We start from the raw sequence: 27823 nt of genomic DNA on the forward strand, positions 1-27823 counted from the left end.
AATTTTCATTTTAAAGTGAACTATCCCTTTAAGACCCAGACACAAGTTTCACACTTGTAACATTCACATGTTAAGCATGTTTTGTTGACTTATGGTTAGGCCTACTGATGTTCTGTGATTTTTAAAAGTAGCCTCAAATAGGCCTGCATAAAGTTGGAAGTTATTTGCTGTTGCAAAGATTTATGAATGCACTTCTTTAAAAAAAAAGGAAATAAAATACAATATGAAAAAATATTTACATTTTATTAGTTGTTATTGAAACTCATCATTGCCAGGAACACACAGAAGATGGCATTTACTGCCGAGGCGTGTGTGGGTTAGAGCAGGCGGACAGGATTTTGGGGAAGGGGGGGCTCGGCTGTCCTTACCTACTCTAAGGGGAGGCTCACATTCACCCAATTTGAAAACCCCTGTAATAAAGTAATGAAAGTAAAATAACGCTCCCATAGTTTTCATTGTATAATTGATAGATTAATGCTTATTAAAGCTGAAGTTATTCATTCAAGATATTTTCTCTTTGCCTTTTGTTTGATTCACATTAATGGCTCAATCGTCAGCAGGTTTATTAGACTGAATGCAGATCTAATAATATTCTCCCATTTCTCCAAACTATTTACGCCCATTTAAGACATAAACTGTGTTTAAGTGACTACTCTCCAATCCGGTCATTTTGACATAGTCTATTTGTTGTGTATTTGATGGTTTAGACGCGCACACGAAGCCTAATGTAAAATGTGCAAGTCGGTCCGTTTCTCACACACAGCGCGCGCGCACACACACGCACACACACACACACACACACACACACACACACAAGCTGCCTTGAAGTTGGAAATAGCGTCTCTCCCGTGGATTATTGTGCATTTAATAGCTCTCTTCATCACCTAACACGTCCTGCATTTTAGCAGCAGTTGTGAAGGGAAGGAAATTGCACTCGACGGAACACGGCTAGTTTATAATAGTTTTACCTCATATCTTCTTTTTATAATCCTTGGAAGTAATACTCGAAAAAATTGTTTTATTAATATCACAGCCGTAAAGTATAACCAGTAGGGCTGTACGATTATTCGAAAAATAATCGAAAACCGAAATTCAGAACCTCTAACCAACGTATTTTTCCCATATCGCTTATTTCGGTTTTCATGTGACTCCGCCCCGTCAGTCACATCAAGTGCAGTTTGCAGGCACACAGAGATGCAGGAGCAGTTATCTGTGTTTATAGATGCCCAGAATCACTATAGTAACTGCATGTTTTACACAGTTTATACAGGTAAGTTCATTGCCGTTCTTCTTATAGCTTACGCGCTGCGACACACACACACACACACACACACACACACACAGACACACAGAGACGGTGCGCGCAAGCCCCGAAGATAGATCGCTTTTACTTTCGTCCTCATAAAGTTTGTCAAGTAAATGCGTTTAAAGGCTTGAATGTTTAAAGCGATTGTGGACTATTCAAAAACAACAATAGGGAAAACTTCTCCGTTCAGTGCTTAGCTTTTTTCTGGCACACAGAGAGCCGAGCCGTTTCGCGTCTCTGACAACGCGCGCGCGTCCTGAAGACAGACCTCTTTCACCTGCGTCCTCACAAAGCTTTGTCATTTTTATGTGTTTTAAGGCCTGCCAGTTTGAACATTGGAGCGATTTTAGACCATCAAATGTGCATTATGTTGAACTAATGCCTGATATATTGTGACAAACGAACACTCAGATCTAGCTTGCACATCACGTGAAGATCGCGCGCGGAGAGAATCTCAACTGTTATAATATAGGCATATATTTTAATACCTTTTGAAGTAAGTACAAAACACAGCTTCATAATGAATAAAGACGGTATGACGTATGAGTAATTCACACACTATCACTCTCTCGTTAATGCATTCAGATAAATGTAATGTAGGCCTATGCCTACTAATTTATCTGAATCTGATGTACAACAAGCAGAAATCTGCCCCGTAGACAATAACTGCTGAAAGTGAACTGTATTTCCTTCAAGTATTTTAAAATCACAAAGAAATTCACTTTTTTCATTAGAAAAAAAATTCCACCTTTTAATAGTAGAACATATTTACATTAAAAACCTTATCAGGAACTTACCCAAAAACCTTATGAGGGCAAAAAAAAAAGCTAAATAATCGTTCATTAATCGTAATCGAGGTAAAATGTTCAATTAATCAAGGTTTTTATTTTTGGTCAAATCGTTACAGCCCTAGTAACCAGACTAAACTTTTGTTTAGTTCTCTTGGCCATTGTCACTCATTAAACTGGGATTGTCGTGTTGTGCTCGCTGTAAATCTCTCCTCTCTCTCTCTCTCTCTCTCTCTCTCTCTCTCTCTCACTCTCTCTCTCACTCTCACTCTCACTCTCACTCTCACTCTCACTCTCACTCTCACTCTCTCACTCACTCAACGTCTATATATCAATAATAAATAGTAAGTGTATTTTCTTCCTTTCTCCAGTACCGACAGCAGAACCAATAGCGTCAGAGCTTATCGATACTGCTGTCTTTCATAATTTAGGACCGGGGCTCCTTTAATACCGGGTTTCGGTACCCATCCCTAGCTCTGTCATTCATGTTCTCATGAACTATATTCTGATATTTCTGACTTCACTTGAAGGGCAAGTTTTTGTTTTTTTTCACTGCACTTGACACAATGCATTCTTGGATTACCTTCTCCACTAAGATTATATGTGATGCTGCCTTTTAGCCTAAATGAGGTAACCTAGAAGGCAGCATAATTAAATTGTCTAGTATGTTTTGTTCATTCATGATATAACAATGTGTCTTTCATTCATCCAGCATAGCGAGTGATACAAAATACTGACTGCGACTGTCCTGCAGGTTTATAAATGCTCGAAGACGGATCTTGCAGCCGATGCTGGATGCCAACTCGACAGAGTCATCCAAAAACAAGAAGAAAACTGCTCAGAGCCGCCCACTACACCGCTTCTGGTCCGACACCATCGCCTCGTCTGGAACCCAGCAGCAGCTCACAATGCCAGACGGTACTTCCTCAAAATAATGTGTTCTTACAATACTACCAATCTTAAAGGGTTAGTTCACCCAAAAATTAAAATTCTGTCATTAATTACTCACCTTCATGTTGTTCCAAATCCGTAAGACCTTTGTTCATCTTCAGAACAATGAGAATAGTCTTTGTGCACAAAACCCCTCAAAAATAATGACTTTATTCAACAATTTCTGAACAACGACTGACATGGAAGAGAAGAAATTGTTGAATAAAATTGATTTTGTTTGTTTTTGCGTACAAAAAGTATTCTCGTCTTATGGGTTTGGAACGACATGTGGGTAAGTAATTAATGACAGAATTTACATTTTTAGGCAAACTATCCCTTTAAGGCCCTGACACACCAAGCCGACGGTCGGCCAACAGTCAATGTCTTTGAGTTGTTTCTTGGCCCAGTTTTCTGCACTAGTCAGACTCAATTTGGGGCTTTTTGGCTGATTCAACATGTTGAATCGGCATGCATCAGCGATTAGAGAGAGATTTTCCAATTCACCCGAGAGATTTTCTCTTAGACTTGTAATATTTCCATAATACAAGTCGCCTGGAATGAAGAAAGGGATCAGCATGATTGATATTCAAAATGGGAAGCAAGAGCCGCTATGTTTACAGTTTATATATCTGCAGTCCTAGTTTCGGTTTCCAGAATATAGACTTGATACCTGCTGATATAGACAGATATTTACACACATGTAGGTTGACAGTCGCCTGTAGTCCTTTTGGTGTGTTCAAGTACATCTTTTTTGTAGAGACTAAGGCGACAACACAAGCCAAGCTATGTTTCCATCCACATATTTTAATGAACATTTTGGGATATCACATAAAAACCGCTAGATGGAAACGCTAAGGTGCTCATAAATTCTTAAAATGCGCATAACTTATGCACTCATTTGAGTCAGATAAACGTTTTACCCGATAAGAAAACATGTGCACAAACTACAATGGAAACACATTTACCGAATAAATTCCTCGATGTGCATCAAAAAAATAATGCGAGTTTTACGATGTGACATCATAACTGGATTAACCAGTGGACCGATTTTGTTGCACAGCATCTGAAATGTTTTGCAAATGTCTGTCAAAGTGGTTCCTCCCAGAACTGTCTTACACGACTGCGTTCCCAAACAGCAGCATCCACCAAGTTAACATGTTTATTGCGTTTTGTCTGTGCGCAAGTAATTTACTATATATGAAAATGATTATGTACAGTGGCTTCTCCTACTGCAGTGATTTCCTAACCTGTCGTCATCATACTCAGATTCTAGTCAGAATATGAGTCTGATACTGCTCCATTGGGCTGTGATTATGGGGCGAAAATGCCTCTTCACTCAATAGGATAGAACCAGAGCGACGCATAGTTGTCAACAGAACTGAACTGCATGCACACTGGAAAAAGTAGAAGAAGATGTGTGTAAACGATCTTTGCTGGTGTTGTAAAAAAGAATATAAGGATACACAGAGTACTTGCCAACACGATCATTTCTGAGAGAAATAGTAAAGGTGAATGCATATACGAACAAGTTCTCCGTTTAGTAAACAAATTCAACCCAAGCGCTCTTTGGTGACGTGGATGGTTACGTTACTATTGATCATCTGTCCATCATTGTAGAAAGCCCGCCCTGACCATTTGATAGGTTTGAGCATAGTTGCTCCACAACAGATCAAGTCCAGACCGAATTTCACGACCTCAAATGTTGTGGGCGGGGCTAAGTTTGGCTGGCAGACTAGCAGCTTCCATTTTACTTCATGATATTTAGCACCAGTTTATAAGGAAGTAACAATTTTGTTCTCTTTGACTCACTGGATGGAAACGGTGCTTCATTCATCAGGTCTTTCTTGTAAAAGAGATTTAATATCAATGAATAAAGTCACAAATGTTTTATACGATATTCCAATTTTGCACACAAGTTAAATTTGCAACTTTTCAGCTTTCATCTCCCCTGGTTCTTTTACGTCGGCTTAATGTGTCACAGCCTTTAAACCTATAATCTCCATTTTCTTGGTTTCATATTACAGATTCTTCCTGAATTTTGATAGCGGGATGTGTGCTGTGATTGTGTGCAGGTAGTATGGTTACAGTCGGGATGAATGTAGACGGCTTCCAGGCACTTTCATCAGACGGAGCGACTCTTGCCATGCAGCAAGTTATGATGGGAAATCACAGTGAGGATGAAACGGATGACAGCTGTAATGAAGACGACACCGATTTGTCATCTGCCAACATGACCGGGCTGGGTTTAGATGTTAGCGACTAAGCCACGCGGATTGCAGGTCACACACTGCATGCTTACATTTACATTGGAAAACTTGCACATGCCGCTTGTTGCAAGAGATCCAGTCCCTTCGTAGATATTCAGCAAAGCTGATACTTGTGCACTACAAAAAAAAGAGTACTGTATGTTGGCCTATACGTTACACAAACACACGCAAACAGTTTACAGAGAGCACAGCGTTACTGAGAGGTGCCGTGTGCGCGGAGTTGCATTTCAGCACCTGTTTTTATTGCGTAGACGTGCAGCTGTGTGCACTTTTATACAGATACACTTCAAGAAGGTTGCAAAAATGGAACTCTGAGGAAAGATTTTAAGCTTCTTAAGTGATTGTTTGGTAATGATTTTTGTTTTCTATATTAACTCATTTGAATGCCAAGAATTTTAAGAGTTTGTCGTTGTGCTGGTTTTATTCACACTGCATGTTCATGTTTTCTTCAGTATGCTCACGCTTGTAGAGAAGCTCCGAGACAAAGTTTAAGGAGAAAAGAGATTATTTTTATATATGAACGTTGTAAAATAAAAAAAAGTGTTTTTTTTCTTTTTCTTTTTTAGTTTGTGTTTTATAGGGAATATTTATGTACAGAAACTATACTCCTATGCCCTGTTTTCAGGGGATGACTTGCATATTTTTAGAAAAAAAAAACAATGTGTTGGATTATAAACCATTTTTAAATATGTAAATTGGTTTTAACACTCACTTACAAAAATGCCTTACATATTCTTTTGTAAAACTATTACGCTGATAAGCACAGAAAGCCTGATACGTTGACTAAATTGAGGAATATCAGTGAAATCGAAGTCTCTTCCAGTAATCGTTGTCCTTATGCTGAAGATGCTCCTTCGTTTCAGAGGGACTCGTTGTTTTTGCTCTATAGGCGAACATAGTTTGATCTAAATGTGTACAAAGCTTCCCATATCAATCAGATTTATGAAAGATGCTTTGGAAATGAAGCTGGCATAAAATGTCCATATTAAAGTCAAATAAAGGTCAAGTGTGAATATTTTGTCACCATTTTACATTAAATGTTGTTAATTGTGTGCTGTTTTTAACAATTATTTAATTCCTGTAAACACTACAATAGTATAACATTAAAGCTCTCCAAAGGTTTGCAACTATGAAAATACTTTTTGCATGGATGTGGCCTTTGTCCCTATTTATTGCATTAGACATAAGCACATTTGTCACTTCTGTCTCTGGAAACACTTGTGTAAAATTACTCATGACACATCAGAGGTATTTCTTAAACCAATAGCAAGTACTGTACAAGACTACATAACACCAAATAAAACTTTTCCAGATTTGAGTGCATGTAATATAACATTTCTTCCGGTGTGATTCCTTATGTGCGGCTGTCAATAATCAGAGCTGATGGTAGAGGGATTCAGCATTTCTTCTCTCTATATGAAAAGAAAAGAAAATAGTTGTCAGATAGTATTGAACTCAAAAATGTATTTTGAATAATGTTTAACCCAAAAGGGCAGGACTGCAGCTTAAACCACAAGATGGCACTGATTCACCAGAATTACTTGAACTGGAACAGAACACGCCCTGCATGATCTAAACAGAAAGATTGGGCCAAAAATAGCTTTAATTTTCCAAAAGCAGTAAGTTTCCTATAGAGTGCAACGTGGACCATCCTTCTTCTGCTTCCTTGGCTCTGAAGGTTTTTTTTTCCTTTCTTGTATTTAAGTATTTAAACTTAAGAACTTAATTTGAAGCAAAAAACAAAACAATATCTAAGTATTTAAACTTAAGAACTTAATTTGAAGCAAAAAAAAACAATATCTAACTCCTGGGGGGTATTCCAGAAAGCAAGGTTAACTTACCGTCATATATACCTTGAACTCTTGGTTGATTACCCAAACCTTGCTTACTCGAGGTACCTCTTGAACAAACTAACCCTGGAACATGCGCAGGTTATGTTCAGAGAGTGAGTTGCTATATGGTTACTTGCATACCCTGAAAGTTACCTCCATTTTTGGAACCAAAAGTTGAGGTTATCCGCTTGCTTACTATATTCGGGTATGTCACATAACCTGCTGTCTGGAATACCCCCCTGGTCTCAGAAGTTCACAGACACAAGATCACAATCCTGACCTCCATCTGCAGATGTATCCAGGTGAGGGACTGTGTGATACGGGTGTAAACCCCAGGTTTGTTGCTTTCGGCACAGCCTTCTCCCCAGCTTGTGGCCCCCACCAATTTCCAGACAGAGGAATCCTCACAAGCCAGTGGCCCACCACTGTCACCCTATTACCAGCATGGACAAAAAGTTTGTTTTTAATTACCAACATTTTTTTCTGTACTTCCTTCAGATATTTTCTATATTTTTCTTTGCAATCTAACGCTCTCCATTGACTTTGCATTGTGTGAGGCTGCCGGGTGAGTGTGTAATATATATCAGGATCTATTGACAGAAATGCAATATAATATACATAATAATGTTTTCAGTGGTGTATAAAGACTGTACATAATGAACTGTTATGTTTTTATTACCTTAGAATTAGCCATTTCTATCTACATACACCCCGGGTCCCCTTACAGTGAAATCGCCATTTTGCACCTCCATGTTTCTACAGTAGCCCTAAACGGACAAACTGCTCTACAACAAAACGGGATGAATTTTGGGTGTTTAAGCCAATGATACCTAATTTATGACGATGACTCAAATAGGTGATAGGGGGAGAAAGGCAATACAAAAAAAGAGTATAATGTTGATGCATGCATATGTTGTCACGGTAACACTTTACTTTACGTGTCCTTGTTACATACACCGATCAGGCATAACATTATGACTAATATTGAGTTGGTCCCCATTTTGCTGCCAAAACAGCCCTGACCCGTCGAGGTATGGACTCCACTAGACCCCTGCAGGTGTGCTCTGGTATCTGGCACCAAGATGTTAGCAGCAGATCCTTGAAGTCCTGCAAGTTGCGAAGTGGGGCCTCCATGGATCGGACTTGTTTGTTCAGCGCATCCCACAGATGCTCGATTGGATTGAGATCTGGGGAATTTGCTGGCCAAGTCATCACCTCAAACTCATTGTTGTGCTCATCAAACTATTCGTGAAACATTTTTGCTTTGTGGCAGGGCATATTATCCTGGCAGGACCCAAGGTTTCCCAGCAGAACATTGGCCAAAGCACTGCTTGCCTTCTTCCCTTAGTGCATCCTGGTGCCGTGTATTCCCCAAGTAAGCCAAACACAAGCACCCGGCCATCCACGTGTTGTAAAAGAAAAAGTGATTCAACAGACCTGACTACCTTCTTCCAGACCGGGAACACCCCACAAGAGCTGCAGAACTTTGAGGACAAAATGTTCACTTGCTGCCTAATATATCCCACCCACTAACAGGTGCCGTGATGAAGAGATAATCCGTTTTATTCACTTCACCTGTAAGTGGTCATAATGTTATGCCTGATCGGTGTATGTTACACGTACAAATTATGCATAATTACATGCAACTAAACCAAACCCTAACCCTAGCTATATAAGTAAGTACAGTTGGAGTTGTTAATCAATAAGGACACAGTTAAAATGAAGTATATTTGCTGTCACTGATTGCAGTTCAGTTCTCAAAATGAATAACTTTTGTATGGACTAAAGTATATAACAATCCATGGTGAGATGATATACCTGGCAGGAGTCCGTCCCCCCCTCCAGGTACCCGGCACAGATCATGCCTGGTGATATATAGCCTTGATAAACCGCCGGCTGACTGCAGGCCTTGTTAGAGATGAGCGGGACTCTTGCAGATAACAGTGTGTCACTCCCTTCCCCTGAAACACAGAACACATAGGACACCTTATCTCCTTGTGAGTCAGTTTAGAAACTCGAACCAAATGGCTGCGTCTGACGAATCAAATGGCTGCGTCTGAAAGCTTAAAAATCCCCTTCGAATGATTCATTCCATGGAAGGAAGGCGTCAAGGCACGCCCGAATTCAATGTTAGCTGATATCCCACAATCCTGTGCGTTCTATTCTGTCTGTTAAGCTAAAAAATAAAGATCTGAAAGTTGTGGTTGCTGATCATTTTATGTGTAATGTATATTTTTCACCAACGTTTTTGTCATTTCTAGTGAGAAATTGTAGTAATTAAGTATTCGCTTAGTTGTCACCAAAGCTTGCTCTATTTTGTTGTAGATCAATAAACCGTTATGCTGCCTCATGCTGCCTCTGTTTCGGGAGGTGCCATCGTGTGCAAAAAGTCATTACTGTATGCATTGAGGCAACAATTTAACTGCTTACGCTTTCGGAAGCAGCCAAAGCATTTGTCAGCACATTTCTAGAATTTCTCTCACTGTTTTCAATCTGGTGCATCAAGGACGTCACTCACTACCCTCCTCTTCATTCATCATCATTTTTTTTTTAAGTTAGACATCAATCTTCTTAGTATTCCTCAATTAATTCATTATAAACAATATAACAAGAAAAAATACAACTATAGAAAAAAGCCTGTTTTGTAAAAAAAAAAAAAAAGTATAGGGTCTAACAGTGTAACAGTGAAAGGATATTATTTCTGCACAACAATAATTGAATCTTTGATGACCAAATAAGTGCACCCTTATTCCAGAAGGTGGCAATGTCTGATACACAATGATGAAGTGACGTTTCACTCTTAGTTACTGCAGGCAGAAAACAAAAGAATAGGAAGTATCATCAGCGAAACTTGAAATGGCTCAGAGATTTACTGCAGAGCAAGTACTGAACGCAGTCAAATATTAGTGTCACTGTCACTTGATGGTGGATCTGGTGAAGAAGCTGTCAGCGATGAAAATATAGATTTTTGAAGATGTTGAAATATGCTTGAGATAGCAAATATGAGCCAGATCCTGAATGTACTGGGAAATGAGCTCTAAACAGTGATGGTTTTATGAAACATCTGCTCAAACTGAACTCTTCCAAGCTCCAAAAGGTAACAAAATACGCTTTATTTCATTCTTCTGTAATTGTTACTCTAATATAAGGAGAATTTTTTATTGTCGCGAGATATAGATCCGGGTCGCTAAATACCTGAACATGTAATAATTAGAGCTGGGAATCGATTAAAAAAAATAAACTAAGGAATACAAATTTTTCTGTAAAAAAAACATTTGTAATATTTTGATATTGTAATAGTTTCAGTTACTCTCCAAATTAACGAAGAAACAATTTAGAGACAGCATATTTTAAATTTGTGTTGTGATGGTATCTTTTTATGAATGAAGGCCAGTATCGTTTTAAAATATTTACTTAAGTAATCCATCATCGTCTTGTAATAAAGTAATCCTCCATCTTGACTATTTTGTGAGTTGAAACAAAGGTTATCTTTAAGTTGAGTTTACACATGGTTTAGTTGAGTTTACTCACGTTCTTAAAGGGTTAGTTCACCCAAAAATGAAAATTCAGTCATTAATTACTTACCCTCATGTCGTTCGACACCCGTAAGACCTCCGTTCATCTTCAGAACACAAATGAAGATATTTTAGTTGAAATCTGATGGCTCTGAAAGGCCTCCATTGGCACAATGCACGGTTCACTCTCAAGACCCTTAAAAGGTACTAAAGACGTCGTTGCCATGACTAAAATAGAGTTTTAGCGACTAAAGACGCTTCATGATGCCGTGTTTTGAAATCATCATCACTATATAAGTCGTTATTTAGAGTTTTTTTGCACACAAAAACTATTCTCGTCACTCCATAAAGTTATTGTAGAACCACTGTAGTGAGATGGACTTTGTAACGACGTCTTTAGTACCTTTTAAGGGTCTTGAGAGTGAACCGTGCCATTGTGCTAATGGAGGCCTTTCAGAGCCATCAGATTTCAACTAAAATATCTTCATTTCTGTTCTGAAGATGAACGGAGGTCTTACGGGTGTCGAACGACATGACGGTAAGTAATTAATGACAGAATTTTCATTTTTGGGTGAACTAACCCTTCAAGGCAGCAAGTTTAACCACCTGGAAATGTTTTACAGGACTTGAACGTACTATTAGCCCTTGTTTGAGCTTCCTGAGTTGGATATAACAATATTGGCTTCCCAACACTTACCACCATCAAATATGGCGCCCCATCCTGAGATCCAGCACATTTTACCATCCTCAAACTCCTCCCCAAAGGTCGGCAGACAGATAGGCTCCACAAAACCTAACAAAAAAGGTGACACAAATCTAACAAACAAGCCATGTGTCACAATGAATGCAAAACAAGAGCATGGAAGGTTGTTGCGGTCATTAAGATAAGATTAATTGTCCCTTTGCATAACTGCCAGCTATTACGTCACCCAGTTTAAAAGAGCTTCTTTTACAGAAGGTACCATTAAAGATGAGGGGCTGCACCAGTTTCATCAGAGCAATATCATGGTCCAAGCCCTTGGGTCTGTAGCGACTGTGATAAATGATCTTCTCCACGGCGAGAGACTGCACTGCATTCATCGGCTGTTCTATCAATCCAACATAGATGGTCCAAAGCATAGGGTATGCATACCTGCATGGAAATCAGACTATGGTCATTTTCATGTGGCTGGATGAATATGATAATGTTGATTCATGAGAACATTATAAACTCACTCGTACACACAATGTGCAGCAGTCAGTATCCAGCGAGATGATATAATTGAGCCTCCACACAGGTGCATGTTCTGAAAGTGTAGGCTCACCTGCCAGGGGAACTGGCCTTCAACTGACAGGTTACCGCCAACTATACGAGCATTGAACTTAGGTCTGGAACCACAGGCTATGAAGAAATAGAATGAAATGTTTGCTGATGTAACACTGATATGCCATGTTTATTTGCATGTGCACTTTATAGTTTAGAATGTGGCCATCTTTTAAAATGAATAGATAGCTGACTCTCACTTGTTTCAAAAGGACCAGTGGCTTTGGACTCAACACTGTCACCTTTGGCCTGGATGTATGATTTTTTTGTTTTTTATTCTTACCTACAGTGCCACTTCATACTGAGGCGGTTTATGTTTTACTTTGTTCTTTGGGCATTAAAGGTGCAGTGTGTAAATGTTAGTTTGTTAGGTTGCGAATTGCAACTGCCCACCGCTCACCCCTCCCTTTCGAAGCACATAGAGAAGCTGTGGGTGACACAGGACAAAGATGTCGTTGTCTGAGACAGCAGAGAGTAGCTAGCCTTCTGTAGAGCAGGGGTGCATTTCCCGAAAGCGCCGTTGGCCAACTATGGTCTCATAGTTGCGTCGTTATCAGAATAGTTCAACAAGTCAGTGTTTCCTGAAACCACAGTTCCAATGAACGTTCGCCAACAGCATCGCAAAGTTGCGTGGTTGGAACGACAGCTCTCGACCTGTGGTTAGAAGCATAGTTTCTTGTTTGCATAACATGTGGACTTAATAAATCCTTCTCTTGAGCAAAATAAGCAATCTGACATTCAGTACAACCTATATCTTTTATTTAGAATACATACAAATGTCATTTACGTCTTTTAATTTGTCAAGAGATTTAAGGCACTGTTTTTTTAAGAGTGCGCATATGCGTACGTGCTCTAGTACGTAAGGACGAGCCAATGATTGAATCTGGAAAAATTTGAATTAGTCCTCAGATGCCATGTTCATAATTTATGGCAAAAAATCGAGCATTAATTCAAGATTAAATGGATTCATTAAAAGAAGTTAGTACTCCACCACCTGATTGACATCATTAACCAACGTGGTTGAACGACAAATTTGCGACAATACGGTTTTCAGTAGCTAGTTGATTTCTTCAACGATGCGTCGTACTATGGTAGTTAAGCAGTGAGTTACGCCGTTGTATGGGAAACGCACCCCAGTTTGTCTGTTTATAGGGCTACCGTAGAAACATGGAGGTGCAAAATGGCGATTTCACTGTAAGGGGACCCGCGGTGTATGTAGATATAAATGGCTCATTCTAAGGTAATAAAAACATAACAGTTCATTATGTACAGTCTTTATACACTGAAAACATAGTTATGTATATTTTATATTATATTGCATTTCTGTCAGTCAGTAGGCGCCATCAATTGTTTGGTTACTGAAATTCTTAAAAATATCTTCTTTTGTGTTCAGCAGAAGAAAGGAATTCATACAGGATTGGAACAACTTGAGGGTGAGTAAATGATGACAGAATTGTAATATTTGGATGAACTATCCCTTTAAGCTAGGCCTATATCATTTTAACAGGATAGTTAATTAACAGGATGTGAGTTTTAAACTTTATGATTGTGAACAATCTGGAATATTGACTTCTCAATAGGGAATGAAGAGCATACAATAATATGTGTTTGAGTAATGTATTAAGATGTGGCCATATTTAGCGTTGTTCGGCAAATGTTCATTGAGAAAATTCAATTATTTCAATAGGAATCCACGATATCGGAAATTTTGTGAGAGGGCGTAAGATTTCCCTGTGCAGATTTCACAATAAGTTCAAGAAAGCTGCTTAGTTTGAAAGTAACTTGTGCTTCATACACTGCTACACTAAATTAAAATGTTGTTAAAGTCCCAGTGAACCGGAAGTTGCAACTGATTTTATTTCAGTGCTGTGACGTATTTCCAAGTGAAACGGAATATTGAAGGGTAGGGTTTTACTTCAGCGCCCCCTCCTCTCCATCTTTCGCTCATAGCAAACTAACGGTTTGAGGGGAGTGGTTAAGGATATTCAAACCAAAGCCGTCAAACTGGCATCATCTAAGAAGGAACGCCATTACAGAATGGAAGTTACTTTTCAGATTTTGATTAAAGATTACCACGGCAAACTTTTTTTTTCTGTGTATTAACTTGCACGGATTAATTGTTCACCCTAAGACCTGTAATGTGTGCTAACAAAGTCTTTCATGAGGACTTTAATGTGACCACTAAGTGAAAAATAACTTGCTTACCTATGCATTTAAGTGTTGTTACCCTCCCCAGACTGCACTGGGTTTTACTGTGGAGAAAACAGACAAGAAAATTATATAAATGGTTGAGAAATTGTATGCTATTAAAGGGGTTAATTCACCCAAACCATTTTTTCCCTTGGAAAAAAAAAAATTCTATTTTGGAATAAGATGTAAAATCTGCAGTGCAGGGCAATCATGTGACATAAGGAACTACGTATGATTTTGCAGTTTGGAGTTTTGAAGTTTGACAGGCCTTATGCTTTCATTTTATAGAAAAGGCCATTGTGAACTTATTCTTCTAAACATCCCCATTTCCATTGTAAAATGAAAATCAGATTGGTTTGTATTATTGGAGATGAGTAAATGATGACAGAAATATACATGTTGAGTAAACATATAAAATATTAATTATATTTGACTTTGAGATTTAGTGGGATCATACTAATCTACTATGTATGGCTTTATAAAGAAACAAAAATGAAAAGCATAGCAGCTTTAAAAGAGTTACATTCAAAGAGTCTAAAAGGGGGCGTTAAGCCGTTGGCTAGAGAACAAAGCAAATCCAAAACCTTTCTAAAAAAATATGCACAGCTTTGTGGGTAACTGCTGGGAACAGAAGGCACTCCAATCCAGTTTCAGAGAAAAGAAGGCAAGAGGTTTGTCTCAAGGACTTTGCTCTGGCTTTTATACATGATCAAAACATGATCAAACAGATGTACATCAGCATTGCAGTCAAGTGTGAGATATCAGAGTGTACATTACAGGATATTCATATCGTAAACCAAATTCATATGGTACAGCATTAAGAACTAAAAACACCTTATAAAGAACTATAATAGCACATGCTGAAGGAAATAACAGTGCTTGCAAGGGAACAACATTCGATGTTAAGTTTCAGATGACTACAGTTTCTATGTAAATTAAATGTTAAATCAGAGCTGCTTTGCTGTTGTCACAACACTCAGCACATCTTGCTTTCAGTCGACACAAGTTCAATGTAAGAGCTGCTATAAATGATTAAATGGACCAATCAGTTTGAAAATACGGTCTTAAAGCCATTACTGTCCGTTACATTTTGAATGCTGGACATTCTATCAGTCTAAAGGTATGTTCACACCAAAAACAATAACTATTATGATTAGAATCCAATGCAGGAGGATACAATTATTTTGATTCAAACCACATGTAGTTTTGTCGTCTGCTGCTTTAAATGCTCTAGCTCTTTAAGACCTAAATGGATTATTATTGGCTGTCAGCACTTTTATTGTTCATTAGCTAAAAAAAAATTATCTGAAATTGATTCCAAAGATATTGTTCCTCTGTGTTGTTATTGGTATAGCTGAGGTGTGGAGGTAGCTATTCTCATAGAATTAGAACGATTATTTAAACTTTATAATTATGGTTATTGTTATCATCATTGGTTTGAACAGACCTTAAAGTTGCAGTCACATTTACTGTTGTTCAGTTAATTTTTCTGAGGTGAAATCCAGTCATTTCAATAGGAATAATGTGGAATTTTGCATCAGGTTCAAGTTCACGTGTTGGCCAACAGAAAGCTGCTTGTTTGAAAGTGACTTCTGTGTAAGGTGGGAGAGCCGGCCCTCAAATTTTCCCAATCAGCCACTTCCAGTTATTTTAGCTGTACAAAAAAGTATGTTATGCTGCTTGATGTTGCAAACTGGTATTTGTTTTCTTATTATTGTACTTTATAATCATAATAATGATCACTAAAGTGACCACGTCTGAAGTCAGGAATGTTCACTCCCGTTCCTGGAGCTCTACCTTTCTCAAACATTCAGCTCCAACCCTAACCAAACACACCTGCATTTAGCTACTTAAGATCTCCAGGAACACTTAATTACAGACGGGCGTATTGAAGCAGGGTTGAAACTGAAGTCCGCTGGAATTTGCTTCAAAGTGATTTGTACAAGAATCTATAACAAAGTTTAAGACATACATCAGTATGGTGCTACCTTGCAAACACTGTAATTATGAAGAGACTGCGTTTACCTGAAATTAGTAATGTTATGTATCTTAATAGCCTGCTGGGAACCTGTGTGGTTCAAACTTATTGACACCAGGTCACTTTGTAAGTCCTGGTCAATAGAGGACAGAGGAAGATCTTTCGACTCCACATATCTAACAGAGAGGGGGGAAAGTAAAGCAGCTTTAAAAACATGATGTTATGGCATTTGCATCGGTAATGTACAATAACACTAGCATCAAACATCCATGTGTCCCAAGCTCTTTATCAGATGTCTATGTTTTTCTTAGAGAGTTTTCAATGGAAAAACTTCACAGACTGAAAGTTTAAAGAGGACCTATTATGCCCTTTTACAAAGTATTGATTTTGTTTTTGGGGTCTACTAGAATAGGATTTAGGGCCCTACTTTAACGATCTGAGCTCATGGTCTGAAGCACATGGTGCATGTGCACTTAGGGCGTGTCTGAATCCACTATTGCTAGTTTAATGACAAAAAAAAAAACGTTTGGTGCACCCGGCGCATGGTCCGAAAGGGTTTAACCTATAGTCTCTTAATGAGTCATGGGTGTGTTTTGAGCGTAATGTGCAATAAACCAATCAGAGTCTAATCTCCAAATCCCTTTAAAAGCCAGTTGCGCTTTTTTCGCTATTTACATGGCAGAATCTGCGAGCGGAAAGACTGAACACTTCTCCAGAGAGGAATCCTTTTTCTGAACACACCTCGTTTTCAGACCAGCACGTCCATGGGCGAACAGATGAGCGCGAGTGCATTTGCTATTTAAACAACGTGGCGTTGGACATGAAAATGATAACTGTGTCGGGCTGAAACTAGCAAAAAAAAACACTTGCGTTGCGCCTGGCATCCCATTGTGCCAGGTGTATGATAGGGCCCATAATGTTTGAATGTTCAAAACACATTATTTTTTACATATTTTACATTTTGGCAGCACCTCTCTTCCAGTAACGTTCTGTTTAGTTCCTGTCGCTATGAATCCCCTCCTTCTGAAAAACGTACTGTGCTCTGAATGGTCAGCTGGACCAGTGCATTGTGATTGGTCAACTGTTTCCAGCGTGTTTTTGGAAATGTCATACCTTTGCCATAACTGCATTAGGTGGAAAAAAACAGCGGATGCGTCCAAAATCACATACTTCCTTACTATATAGTAGGCAAAAAACAGTATGTGACAAAATAAGTATGTCCGAATTCACAGTACTCACAGTAAAAGAGTTGGCAAAAAGAAACCGGATGACCTACTACTTCTGGCGAGATTCTGTAGTGTGCATACGATGGACACTTTACTGTCCCATGAGGTCACAGGAGAGGATTTGTGAAAAGCAGTGAAGCAACGCAACTGACGCTAGTAGGTCACATGATAATGACAAAATGGTGAATGTAGTACGTCTGGATTACATTCATACTACACACATTCACACTATATACAGTACAACATGGTTTTTAGCGCTTGCAAAGTTAGTAACTTAAAATGTGTAACTTTGCACACATATTTGGTGCTCAAAAAGCAACATTGTGACAATAAAGAAAGTTAAAAATGTAAAAAAAAGCATAAGTCCTCTTTAAAAAAGTGAAAGTCTGAGGTGGATGTAGCTTAAAAGTTAGAAAGAGCGACAGTCAGAATGGGCGTAGGTGTTTCTATAGGTGGTACTACCTATACAAGTGCTACCTAACAAGTCAGCACAAGATTTTGGTTTGACTCTCATTACTTATCTAAAAATTCCCAAAAGAGGTGAAGTCTTGAGTCCACACCTAAAGATTAGGACGATTATGCTGTTTTGACTCTAATGGACTGTTGGATGTGTAATTCTATACAATGCTGGTGGTCCAACGGCCTGCAGAGACTGCAAATTTCCCCAACACACCTGCCTGGAAGTTTCTAGCAAGCCCTAGATTAGTTGTTTCTGTTGTGTTTAATTTGGGTTAGAGAGTTAAACTCTGCAGGACAGAGGCCCTCCTGGAGCAGGATTGGACACAGATGTAGAGGGTGTGTACCTCGAAAAGCCGAGCTGTTTGCAAGCAGAGAGGGAAAGGTCAGAGTCCCAGTTCTCAGCACAAACAGTTCTCCAGACTCCATTAGTGAGCACCTGCAGTACAGAGCTCTTCCCACTCAGACGCACTGCACAGACAGATAGACACATGCCACATGAACAGCATCATTCAACAACAGGACAGAATAATAATATAAGTGTGCTGGTGCTCACCACAGCTGAGCTCATCTTCTCCATGTTCACAGTCAAAATGTCCATCACACTGTGCCGACATGCTAATACACCCAGAGGAGCCACATCGAAACTTCCCCGCACAGCTCATGCCAACTAAAGCAGTGAAAAATGAGGATTATTCATAATTAGAATGAGCCTTGCCCACTAATTGTTTGATAATTGGTAATTATAGGTCTATGCAGTTATTTTTAATAAGCATTTATTGTTCATTCACGTAGGCTACAACAGAGACACAATGCACAGCAAGTAAATCCTTCATAATTTCATTGCTCAGTGACTGACTTGTAAATAAATTGACTATTTAATTTCGGTCTAACATCACCACTTATAGGCTACACAGTAAGCTGATACCATAATGCACGGTTGCAGTCTGTATTATATTGCGCAACCTAAGTTGGAGGCATCTTATGTACGTTTTTAGATCCTGAGTCGTGCAATCTAATCCAGTCTAATCTGTTAATTATTCGTTTGTGTGTTGTGTTGGTTCATTTTTGCTAAGGGTGTGTTCAGAGAAATGACAGTGTCAAAAGAAATGACACTCTTTTCTTTAAGAGCTGCTGTACAGCGGAAATGTACTCTGTTTGCATTATTTAATCATTTTCAATCTACGGTGACGAGGGAGCTCAATGCGCTGCAACTGAAGAAAACACATGCAAATAGAAAAAAACTCCAGCAAATTAAAGCTGCAAGCAGTGATGAAAGGGCCCTTGCACCCAGGGCTGGACTGGTAATCTGGCATACCGGGCATTTTCCCGGTGGGCCGACGCACGTTGGGGCCGATACAAGGTTATTTATTTATTTAATTTTTTGCCACGGACTGGCCCATCATGCAGGGACAGCGGCCCATTGGTTTGTCTCCTGAATTGACAGGGCCAAAGCGAGAGAGACCTTCCCTCCTCCATAGACTGTGTAGGCGCTGTTTAAAAGTTTGGGCGCATGAAACTGCAAAAGGCGAATATCCGCGCAATAGCGCTGCCGCTGACGAACGTGCGCTGCGTTTCTGCTGCTCTATGAAGTGATGAACCGGCACTTTGACTCCGAATGTTGTTTTATACAATCGTGTGATATGGGATATGACATGCCTTACACTGTAATTCATTCCCAGAAACATGAAGTACCAAACATGTTAGAAACAAGTTAAATCATGCAACACTTGTCTAAGTGCTAATGTATGCGATTAATGCCATGAAATAACGACTTTATCACACTATTATTGTTGTTCAATTTGAGCCTCTGACGAGAGTTCGCGGGAGTGCCACGACGCATGCGCGAGAACTGAGATTAACCCTACTCCGAAAGAGTGAGCATTCAGTCAAGTAGTAGTAGAAGAAGAACGCCGTAATCTCAGTTCTCGCGCATGCGTCGGGGCACTCCCGCGAACTCTCGTCAGAGGCTCAAATTGAACAACAATAATAGTGTGATAAAGTCGTTATTTCATGGCATTAATCGCATACATTAGCACTTAGACAAGTGTTGCATGATTTAACTTGTTTCTAACATGTTTGGTACTTCATGTTTCTGGGAATGAATTACAGTGTAAGGCATGTCATTTCCTGTTGCCAGCAGGTGCCGCTATGACTAACTGATTTCTTCAGGTCAGGACTCTTATAAAACGTGAAGTTTGGAACTGATTGGACTTATGCCTGAGTAACAACAGCTTGCTGTTTCATGGCGAAACATCAGACTTTGTCAGGCCGCCACGGACACGCCCTTCAGCAAAAACTCAACATCTTCACAATTTAACATCGCTAAGGCCTTAAGATTAGACTGACAAAATATGATGTTGGTCTGGTTAAATCGTAATGAGGAGTTAATCACAGTGTAAAACATGCCATTTCCTGTTGCCCACAGGTGGCGCTATGACTGTAACTGAATATTGGCATTAATAGTCTTCAGGCCAGGACTCTTATCAAACATGTGAAGTTTGGGGCAGATCGGACATTGTATGCCCAAGTTACAACAACTTCCTCTTTCATGGCGAAACATCAAACTGTCAGACCGCCACGGACACGCCCTTCAGGGAAAACTCAAAATCTTCGCAATTTAACTTCACCAAGGCCTTTAAATTAGACTGACCAAATATGGTGATTATCTGATAAAATCTCTTGGAGGGGTTTGTTTGTTAAAGTACAACGTCTGGAAATGGCAAAAACTGCACAGAAAATACGAAATATCTCACTTCCTGTTGGTTTTAAGATTTTGCTTCTTTTTGTAGGTATTTGGCTGTTACATGTGTCTACCGAATTTCATAATTGTACGTGAAATATAGTGCAAACAGTGCTTAATTGAATTTTTTAGGTGGCACTATCGAGCCATTTTGCTTGACCTAATTCGGAAACCCATATCAGACGTAAATTGTTGTGAGTTGTGAGTATTTGCAGCGTGTTTCTGTATTTGGTTGAGTTGTGAGTATTTGCAGCATTTCTGTATTTGGTTGAGTTGTGAGTATTTGCAGCATTTCTGTAATTGGTTGAGTTGTGAGTATTTGCAGTGTGTTTCTGTATTTGGTTGAGATGTGAGTATTTGCAGTATGTTTCTGTATTTGGTTGAGTTGTGAGTATTTGAAGCCTGTTTCTGTATGTGGTTGAGTTGTGAGTATTTGCAGCGTTTCTGTAATTGGTTGAGTTGTGAGTATTTGCAGCGTTTCTGTAATTGGTTGAGTTGTGAGTATTTGCAGTGTGTTTCTGTATTTGGTTGAGTTGTGAGTATTTGCAGTATGTTTCTGTATTTGGTTGAGTTGTGAGTATTTGCAGTGTGTTTCTGTATTTGGTTGAGTTGTGAGTATTTGCAGTATGTTTCTGTATTTGGTTGAGTTGTGAGTAATTGAAACCTGTTTCTGTATTTGGTTGAGTTGTGAGTATTGGCAGTGTGTTTCCGTATTTGGTTGAGTTGTGAGTATTTGCAGCGTGTTTCTGTATTTGGTTAAGTTGTGAGTATTTGCAGCGTGTTTCTGTATTTGGATATGTTGTGAGTATTTGTAAGGTGTTTCTGTTTTTGGTTGTGTTGTGAGTATTTGTAGCATGTTTCTGTATTTGGTTGAGTTGCCATGTGTTGTCAAACTAATGATGTTTTCTTAATTTCCTTGTGTTTTTCTATTTGCATGCGTTTTCTTCGGTTGCAGTGCAACGAGCTCTCTCAGCCACAGTAGGTTATCACCATAAAGCTACTTTGAAGCAATCTGTATTGTATAAAGCATTATATAAATAAAGGTGACTTGACTTGACAGTTTTGAATAAAGTATCCAAATTTGATGGCATTTCACAAGGTAGTGTTGGGTTGTGTTTGGATATGTAAGATTACTCACAAAAGAGTACTGTGGCAGTACCATAGTGCAGTGTTTTGATTATATACCATATATGATACCAGAATTAATGTTCCAAGAGGTTTTACATGGTACTCTGATTTGTGTCAAAAACACCATGGTGATACTTTTTGGTACTTTTGCTGTGTGCGACTTGTATAATGTGAAGTGTACAGAGTGTGGGTGAGTCTGTTTTGGGAAACAATTTTAGTTACAATCTAGGGCACACCCTGCTTCCCACCCAACCATTGCAGGCGGTGCCCTACAGTGTCACTTAGTCACCGTGACATATTTTGTTGATCCTGGAACAGCATGCCTGTCTGGAAATTTAGTTATTAGTCATATTTAGTCAGAATCACCCTACCTAGACTGGGTAAATCCAGCCCGATCTACCAGCGATCACATGACAACGGAGCGCATTTGCCCTAAAGTCTGCTTTAAAGTTAAGAGCATAAAGATTACGTTTAATTGGTTATTTATAATTATAATTGGTCGTAATTACAAACCGGCTTATCCACTTGGTGTGCTATTGGTTTAACACAATGACGGATAGAAAAGCGATGGATCGTTGGTCTGATTGGTTGAAGGACGATCGAATTACGTACAGAGTCATTTGAACTATGCCCATTGATCAGGCCTCTTGTGCAGTATAAAATACAGAGCAGATTCCACAGACCAATGTTCAATCTTAAAAGACTGTAAGCTTGTCCCTCAAATCTGAATGGTTGATTGGAATCTTGTTCCAGGATCAAAAAAAAAAGTTGATCCAGGAACATGTTGCACTTGGTGGAAATCATGTTTACCATCATGTTTAATCATCAATGAGGTCCCCTGGGGTCCCTAAGGCTGACTTTTCTAGACATTCTGTTTTTTTATTGCACTACCTTGTGTATTTTTGCATATTTAAACGCAAAACATGTATTGTGTAAAAATATACACATTGTTTGGTGTGTCTTCTAAGATTTCAGATTTGTGATTTGCAAAATGAATAATTGAGACCTCTTTGCAAACCAGCTTGACAGATTCAAAGTAACCGAATTGATCTAATGTATCACACAAACGCACAAAAACAAAGAAATAAATGCTAAAATATATATAAGCTGCAACTATATAGGCTAATGAAGTGAGAGTTTGTTTAATGTACCCCTCACAAAAAAGACAATGAAGACTCACCGCCCAGTCCAATTCCAAGCACAATACTGAGGGTGAGCAGGACACAAGCCCCGATCAGTATCTCCATTCTGCGTGCAAACAGGCTTCCACAGAGGGTTTTCTCCTCTGCTAGATTGTTAGCTGTTGCATGAGATGATAATTAACATGAAAGAGATTCATATTTATGCATCTAGCAGACACTTTATCCAAAGCAATAATACATTTTATGGGTATATGTACTTTTCCCTGGGGGTTGAACCCACAATCTTCATGTTGGCATTATGTGTTATAAGTTGATCTACAGGGACTGAGTGTCTTTTTTTGTGTATATTACTATCTAGTGCAAATGGCTAACTGTAACAAACTTAAACAATTAGGGTGTATGTATTGGATGACTGAAATGGTTTTGGAAGAGTTTGGATCAATGCTTCTAGCAACATTTTTGGACGATAATGTAAGGTTCAGCCTTTAACTGTGCAAATTGAGCATGGTTTGAAATTTATGGTTTTGAAAAAAGTAGTCTACATATAGGCATTTTGACGATTTGACCATAATGGATGATGTAGATTGGTACCTGTAACAAAGGGCTGGACTTTGGTTACTGGCAATGAAAGGCTGGGCTGGGCTGAGGGGGTTTCTGTTAGAGGGTCATTGGACGTGACTTCAAAAGTGGGTTTGACAGTGCTGTCATCTGGTGGAGGACTGGCACTTGAACTGTCCACGGGACTGACCTTCAGCAGGGCCGGGGGATCCACAGCAGGAATGTCTTCCTCGGTTACAGAGACCACTTCTATTTTATCGGGATATGTCTGATCTGCTGCTCCCTGTGTGGAAGCATGAAGACTCAAAAGTGATCCCGCACCCATTTTTCTGTGTGCCGTATTCCTTCAGTATCATTTTTACAGATTTTACTTAGATCCTATTTTATTTAGGCCTATTATACAACCACAGTTATGTCATTATTATTATAGTATTTATTAATATTTTAAATTACCTTTTACTTTTATATTTTTAATTTTCATTCCAATTTGTTTAACCCTATAAAGAATGCATGAACCAAAAAACCTGCACAAATGCATAAAGGGGGTCAAAATTACCCAAATTGAAATTAATGGTTTTCTTCCAAAAAAAAAATTATGTTAATGCAATAATTAAAATAATTGATGAAACAGAAATGTTTCAATATTTGTCCACTTTTCTTGTATATATTCATCGCAAAAGATTACATTTATTATTTTTAAAAATGCAGCTGTACTTCTCCTAAACAAACTCTAAACTAAATTATATTCTAGTCTGAACCTTCAGTCCCCACATACCTCTCAAGATAATTTGAGAACTTCATGACTGTCTATTTATTCTATTAATTCTATTCATTTCACACACTGCTTTTTACCTACTACGTAGAAGGGAGATATGCGTATTCAGACACAGGGTTGGTGTCTGAGGCAAATTCTGGGCTCAGAGCAAAAATAAATAAATAAATAAGTAATCCATAAAAAGTTTCAAGAGAATAAATAGTATTATTGACAAAATATATTAATAAATACTGTGTTGGGTCAAAATTCCATAGGGAATGAAAATGGGTTTATTTGTCCCCTTTATGCATTCTAGTGATACGAAAGGAAAACATTTCCCCACCCTATGACCAAGAAACATGAAAAAGACATTGATATATTCAACGATCAGACATAACATTATGACAGGTGAAGTGAATAACACTGATTATCTCTTCATCACAGCAGCCAGTGAACATTTTGTCCCCAAAGTTGATGTGTTAGAAGCAGGAAAAATGGGCAAGCTTAAGGATTTGAGCGAGTTTGACAAGGGCCAAATTGTGATGGCTAGACGACTGGGTCAGAGCATCTCCAAAACTGCAGCTCTTGTGGGGTGTTCCCGGTCTGCAGTGGTCAGTATCTATCAAAAGTGGTCCAAGGAAGTGAAGATTGAAATTTTATTTTTCAATGTTATTTTTATTTAGTATTATTATGTTTTTATTATTTTTCATTATGATTTGTATAATGTACAATGTAAAGTCAAGCTGTGTCTGTACATGTGTCCCAAGGAGAGACATGGATGAGCTATATTTGTTACAGGAATGTGCATACTTATAGAACATGTTCTCACTGATACATACAGTAGCATGCATTTGTTTCATGATTTATTGTCAACTGATTCTTTATAAGGAAAGTGGATTGTGCAACATATGTAAGCATGAAGTATACGCTCTATTTTAAACATAGGACGCATGTTTCTCTTCCTTCTAAGGAAGTCTCTTGTGAGATCCTCTGTTAGTAGCATATAACATCCAAATTGAGTGTCCTGCCTCAGACGGGAGAGAGAGACGGGAGACAGAGACAGGAGATGGCAGAGACGAAGACCAAGACAACGACAATGAGATGAGAGGGAGAAAGGAGGATGGAGAAGGGAGAGGGTAGAGAAACGGAGGAATGGAGAAACATACAGCTGGCATGAGACAATAACATTTCAATGTCTCTACTATGTCTGACATATAAAAATAATAAATAAGAGATCTCTTGGCAAATGACTTATATCCGGTCCTGTGATTCAATCATAACGGGGACAAAGCTGAATTTTCAGATCAACAGAAGGAACAATGGTGAACCGGCGACAGGGTTGTGGGCGGGCGGCCAAGGCTCATTGATGCAAGTGGGGAGCGTGTGGTCTGATCAAACAGACGAGCTACTGTAGCTCAAATTGCTCAAGAAGTTAATGCTGGTTCTTACAGAAAGGTGTCAGAATACACAGTGCATCACAGTTTGTTGCGTATGGGGCAGCATAGCCGCAGGCCAGTCTCACCGGCGAAAGTTTGAGGTGTTGACTTGGCCTCCAAATTCCCCAGATCTCAATCTAATTGAGCATCTATGGGATGTGCTGAACAAACAAGTCCGATCCATGGAAGCCCCACCTAACAGGACTTAAAGGATAACATCTTGATGCCAAAGACCACAGCACACCTTCAGGGGTCTAGTGGAGCCCATGTCTCGACGGGTCAGGGCTGTTTTGGCAGTAAAAGGGGGACCAACACAATATTAGGACATAATGTCATAATGTTATGCCTGATCTGTGTGTGTGTATATATATATATATATATAATCTTTAATTTATTTTGGTAATACTTCACTTTGATGGTCCATATTCTACTAACTATAAGTAACTTGGCAACTACATGTCAACTAACTCTCATTAATGTTTTAGCAGACTGTCTGCTAATTTCTGCTAACTATTTTGTTAATAGTTTCAGTTTTAATAACAGCACTGCAACAGACCAATATGAGGCATATAACACATGCTCATAGACAATGAGTATGTCATTTTAATGTGGTTCTCAAGGTTCTATTCTGATGGGACATCAAAGGGGAAAAAAAACTATGCTAATAATAAAATGCAATTTTTTTAAATGGGGAAGAAGAAATTCTTTCCATACGTTTTGTTGTTGATGTCAAAGTTTTCAAAGTTAATTCATCATTCAAAAGATATTGAAACAATATTACACTGTAAACAGAAAATGTAAGTCATTTTACTTTAAAATGTCATTTAATTTGTCATTAAATCAAATTTACTAGCAATTTCTAAGTGAACATTGTTCCAAAGTAAACCCTGCTCCTTTTTTCCCAATGGGAATGGCCAATAAAATGTTTACAGCCTCATTAGCACATGCAAACATAAATGAGTTGCTGAATATCTTACCTGAACATCTGTTTGTGTGCTCTCTTTACAGGGAATAGATTCTCCATTTCCATCAGCCCCATCATCTACACCGGCTGTAGACTCCAATTCCTCTGGATTCGCCATGACTTACTTCATACACTCATGTTAACAGCTCTCAAACATATACAGTTGGTTTTAGATTTGACTGGAGAAAGACATAGCAGAAGAATTAAGGAGTAATAGGCACATTGTAATATAGCACATGATGATACTGGACAGAACACTAAAGACACAAAAGTCCAACACGTCCAATTTACCTAACAGAGTTATGAAGTCCATGTTGTTCGATTATCCTGAAACTTTGTCTTTCAGTTGATCTCTTCATTTTTAGTTTTCTCCTTGTCTTCTTTCCTCTCTCAATTTCACACTGACACAAACGGAGGGACATCTGATCAGTGTCGCCGTGAGAGGGGATCGGATGACCAACATCTCCATCGATACAGCTCAGCTTACAGAGAGGTCTGCGGCCCTGATCAAATGCAGAGGTGGACGATGGAGGGGCTTTAAAATGGACGACAGAAATTGAGATATAGAACAACCAAAGAGTTGTGTTGTTGGAGGTTTCGTTCTTCTAATACCTTACATCCTCTGTCCAAACCACTTAGGCTCGGGGGCAGGCAGTAGAACAGGTAGAGGTTTTTACATATTTGGGCATTGAGATTCATAAGCATCAATCCTTTACTCAGCATGTGAATAATGTCTATAAAAAGGTTCAACGGTGCTTATTTCTTTTGAGAAGGTAGAAGGGTTTTAATGTAAGACAATATATTTTGATAGCAGTGTATCGGTCACTTGTTGAATAAGTTATGAGTTGACCTTTAATATTGTATCCTGGTTTAACTTCTTCAGCTGAAAACAAGAAAAAAATAGCCAGAGTAATCAGACAGGGCTCAAAAAATCATCGGGGGCCCACGGATCCAGATTTTAGACCTCTATAACTGTGCAGTAAAGAGGAAATCCCTCTTTTCAGTTACTGTCGATTTAGAGCTCCTTTGGCCAAAAAGAAAGCTTACAGGAATTCCTTCTGCAATTTCTATTTTAAATAAGGCCACATAGTTTTATTAGTATATTGGATTTTAGTTTTTGTCTATTTTTTACTTATTTGCAAGGTGTTTTCTTAGAATAGTTGTGTTTTGTTTGTGACGCATTTCTATTACTTGTTGATGGATGATAAAGTTGAATTGAATTGAAAAGATTCATTCTGATGAAATGAAAATGTACATGAATATTGAGACCTTAGGGTAATTTGGCCAAGACAAGGACCCGGAAAAGC

General features: G+C 38.7%; 2 protein-coding genes across 5 annotated transcripts in view; one reads left to right on the forward strand and one right to left on the reverse strand.

Annotated features, from left to right (window-relative positions):
• The window catches only part of pknox1.1 (pbx/knotted 1 homeobox 1.1), a 21726-nt gene extending 14701 nt beyond the window's left edge, over positions 1-7025 (forward strand). For 3 of the 4 annotated variants that reach the window (XM_079821088.1, XM_079821086.1, XM_079821087.1), the window contains 2 exons: positions 2849-3012; positions 5097-6622. In XM_079821088.1, coding sequence (XP_079677214.1) covers positions 2849-3012; positions 5097-5287 — 355 coding nt within the window. In that variant the 3' untranslated portion in view covers positions 5288-6622. Of the gene's footprint in view, positions 1-2848; positions 3013-5096 lie in introns of all 4 variants that reach the window. The other variant, XM_079821085.1, reaches the window with a different exon arrangement.
• On the reverse strand, positions 6629-26634 carry tmprss3a (transmembrane serine protease 3a; the record flags this gene model as incomplete). Its single annotated transcript, XM_079821083.1, has 13 exons — positions 6629-6703; positions 7404-7556; positions 8942-9084; positions 11336-11431; positions 11601-11770; positions 11854-12019; positions 14147-14193; positions 16157-16285; positions 18139-18262; positions 18348-18461; positions 22843-22947; positions 23396-23645; positions 26530-26634. 13 exons carry the CDS (start codon positions 26632-26634, stop codon positions 6659-6661), a joined length of 1647 nt encoding a protein of 548 aa, XP_079677209.1. The 3' UTR covers positions 6629-6658.
• Between the last annotated feature and the right edge of the window lie 1189 nt (positions 26635-27823).

Source organism: Gobio gobio (genome assembly GCF_949357685.1).
Source record: "Gobio gobio genome assembly, chromosome: 7".
In the NCBI taxonomy this organism is placed as follows: domain Eukaryota; kingdom Metazoa; phylum Chordata; class Actinopteri; order Cypriniformes; family Gobionidae; genus Gobio; species Gobio gobio.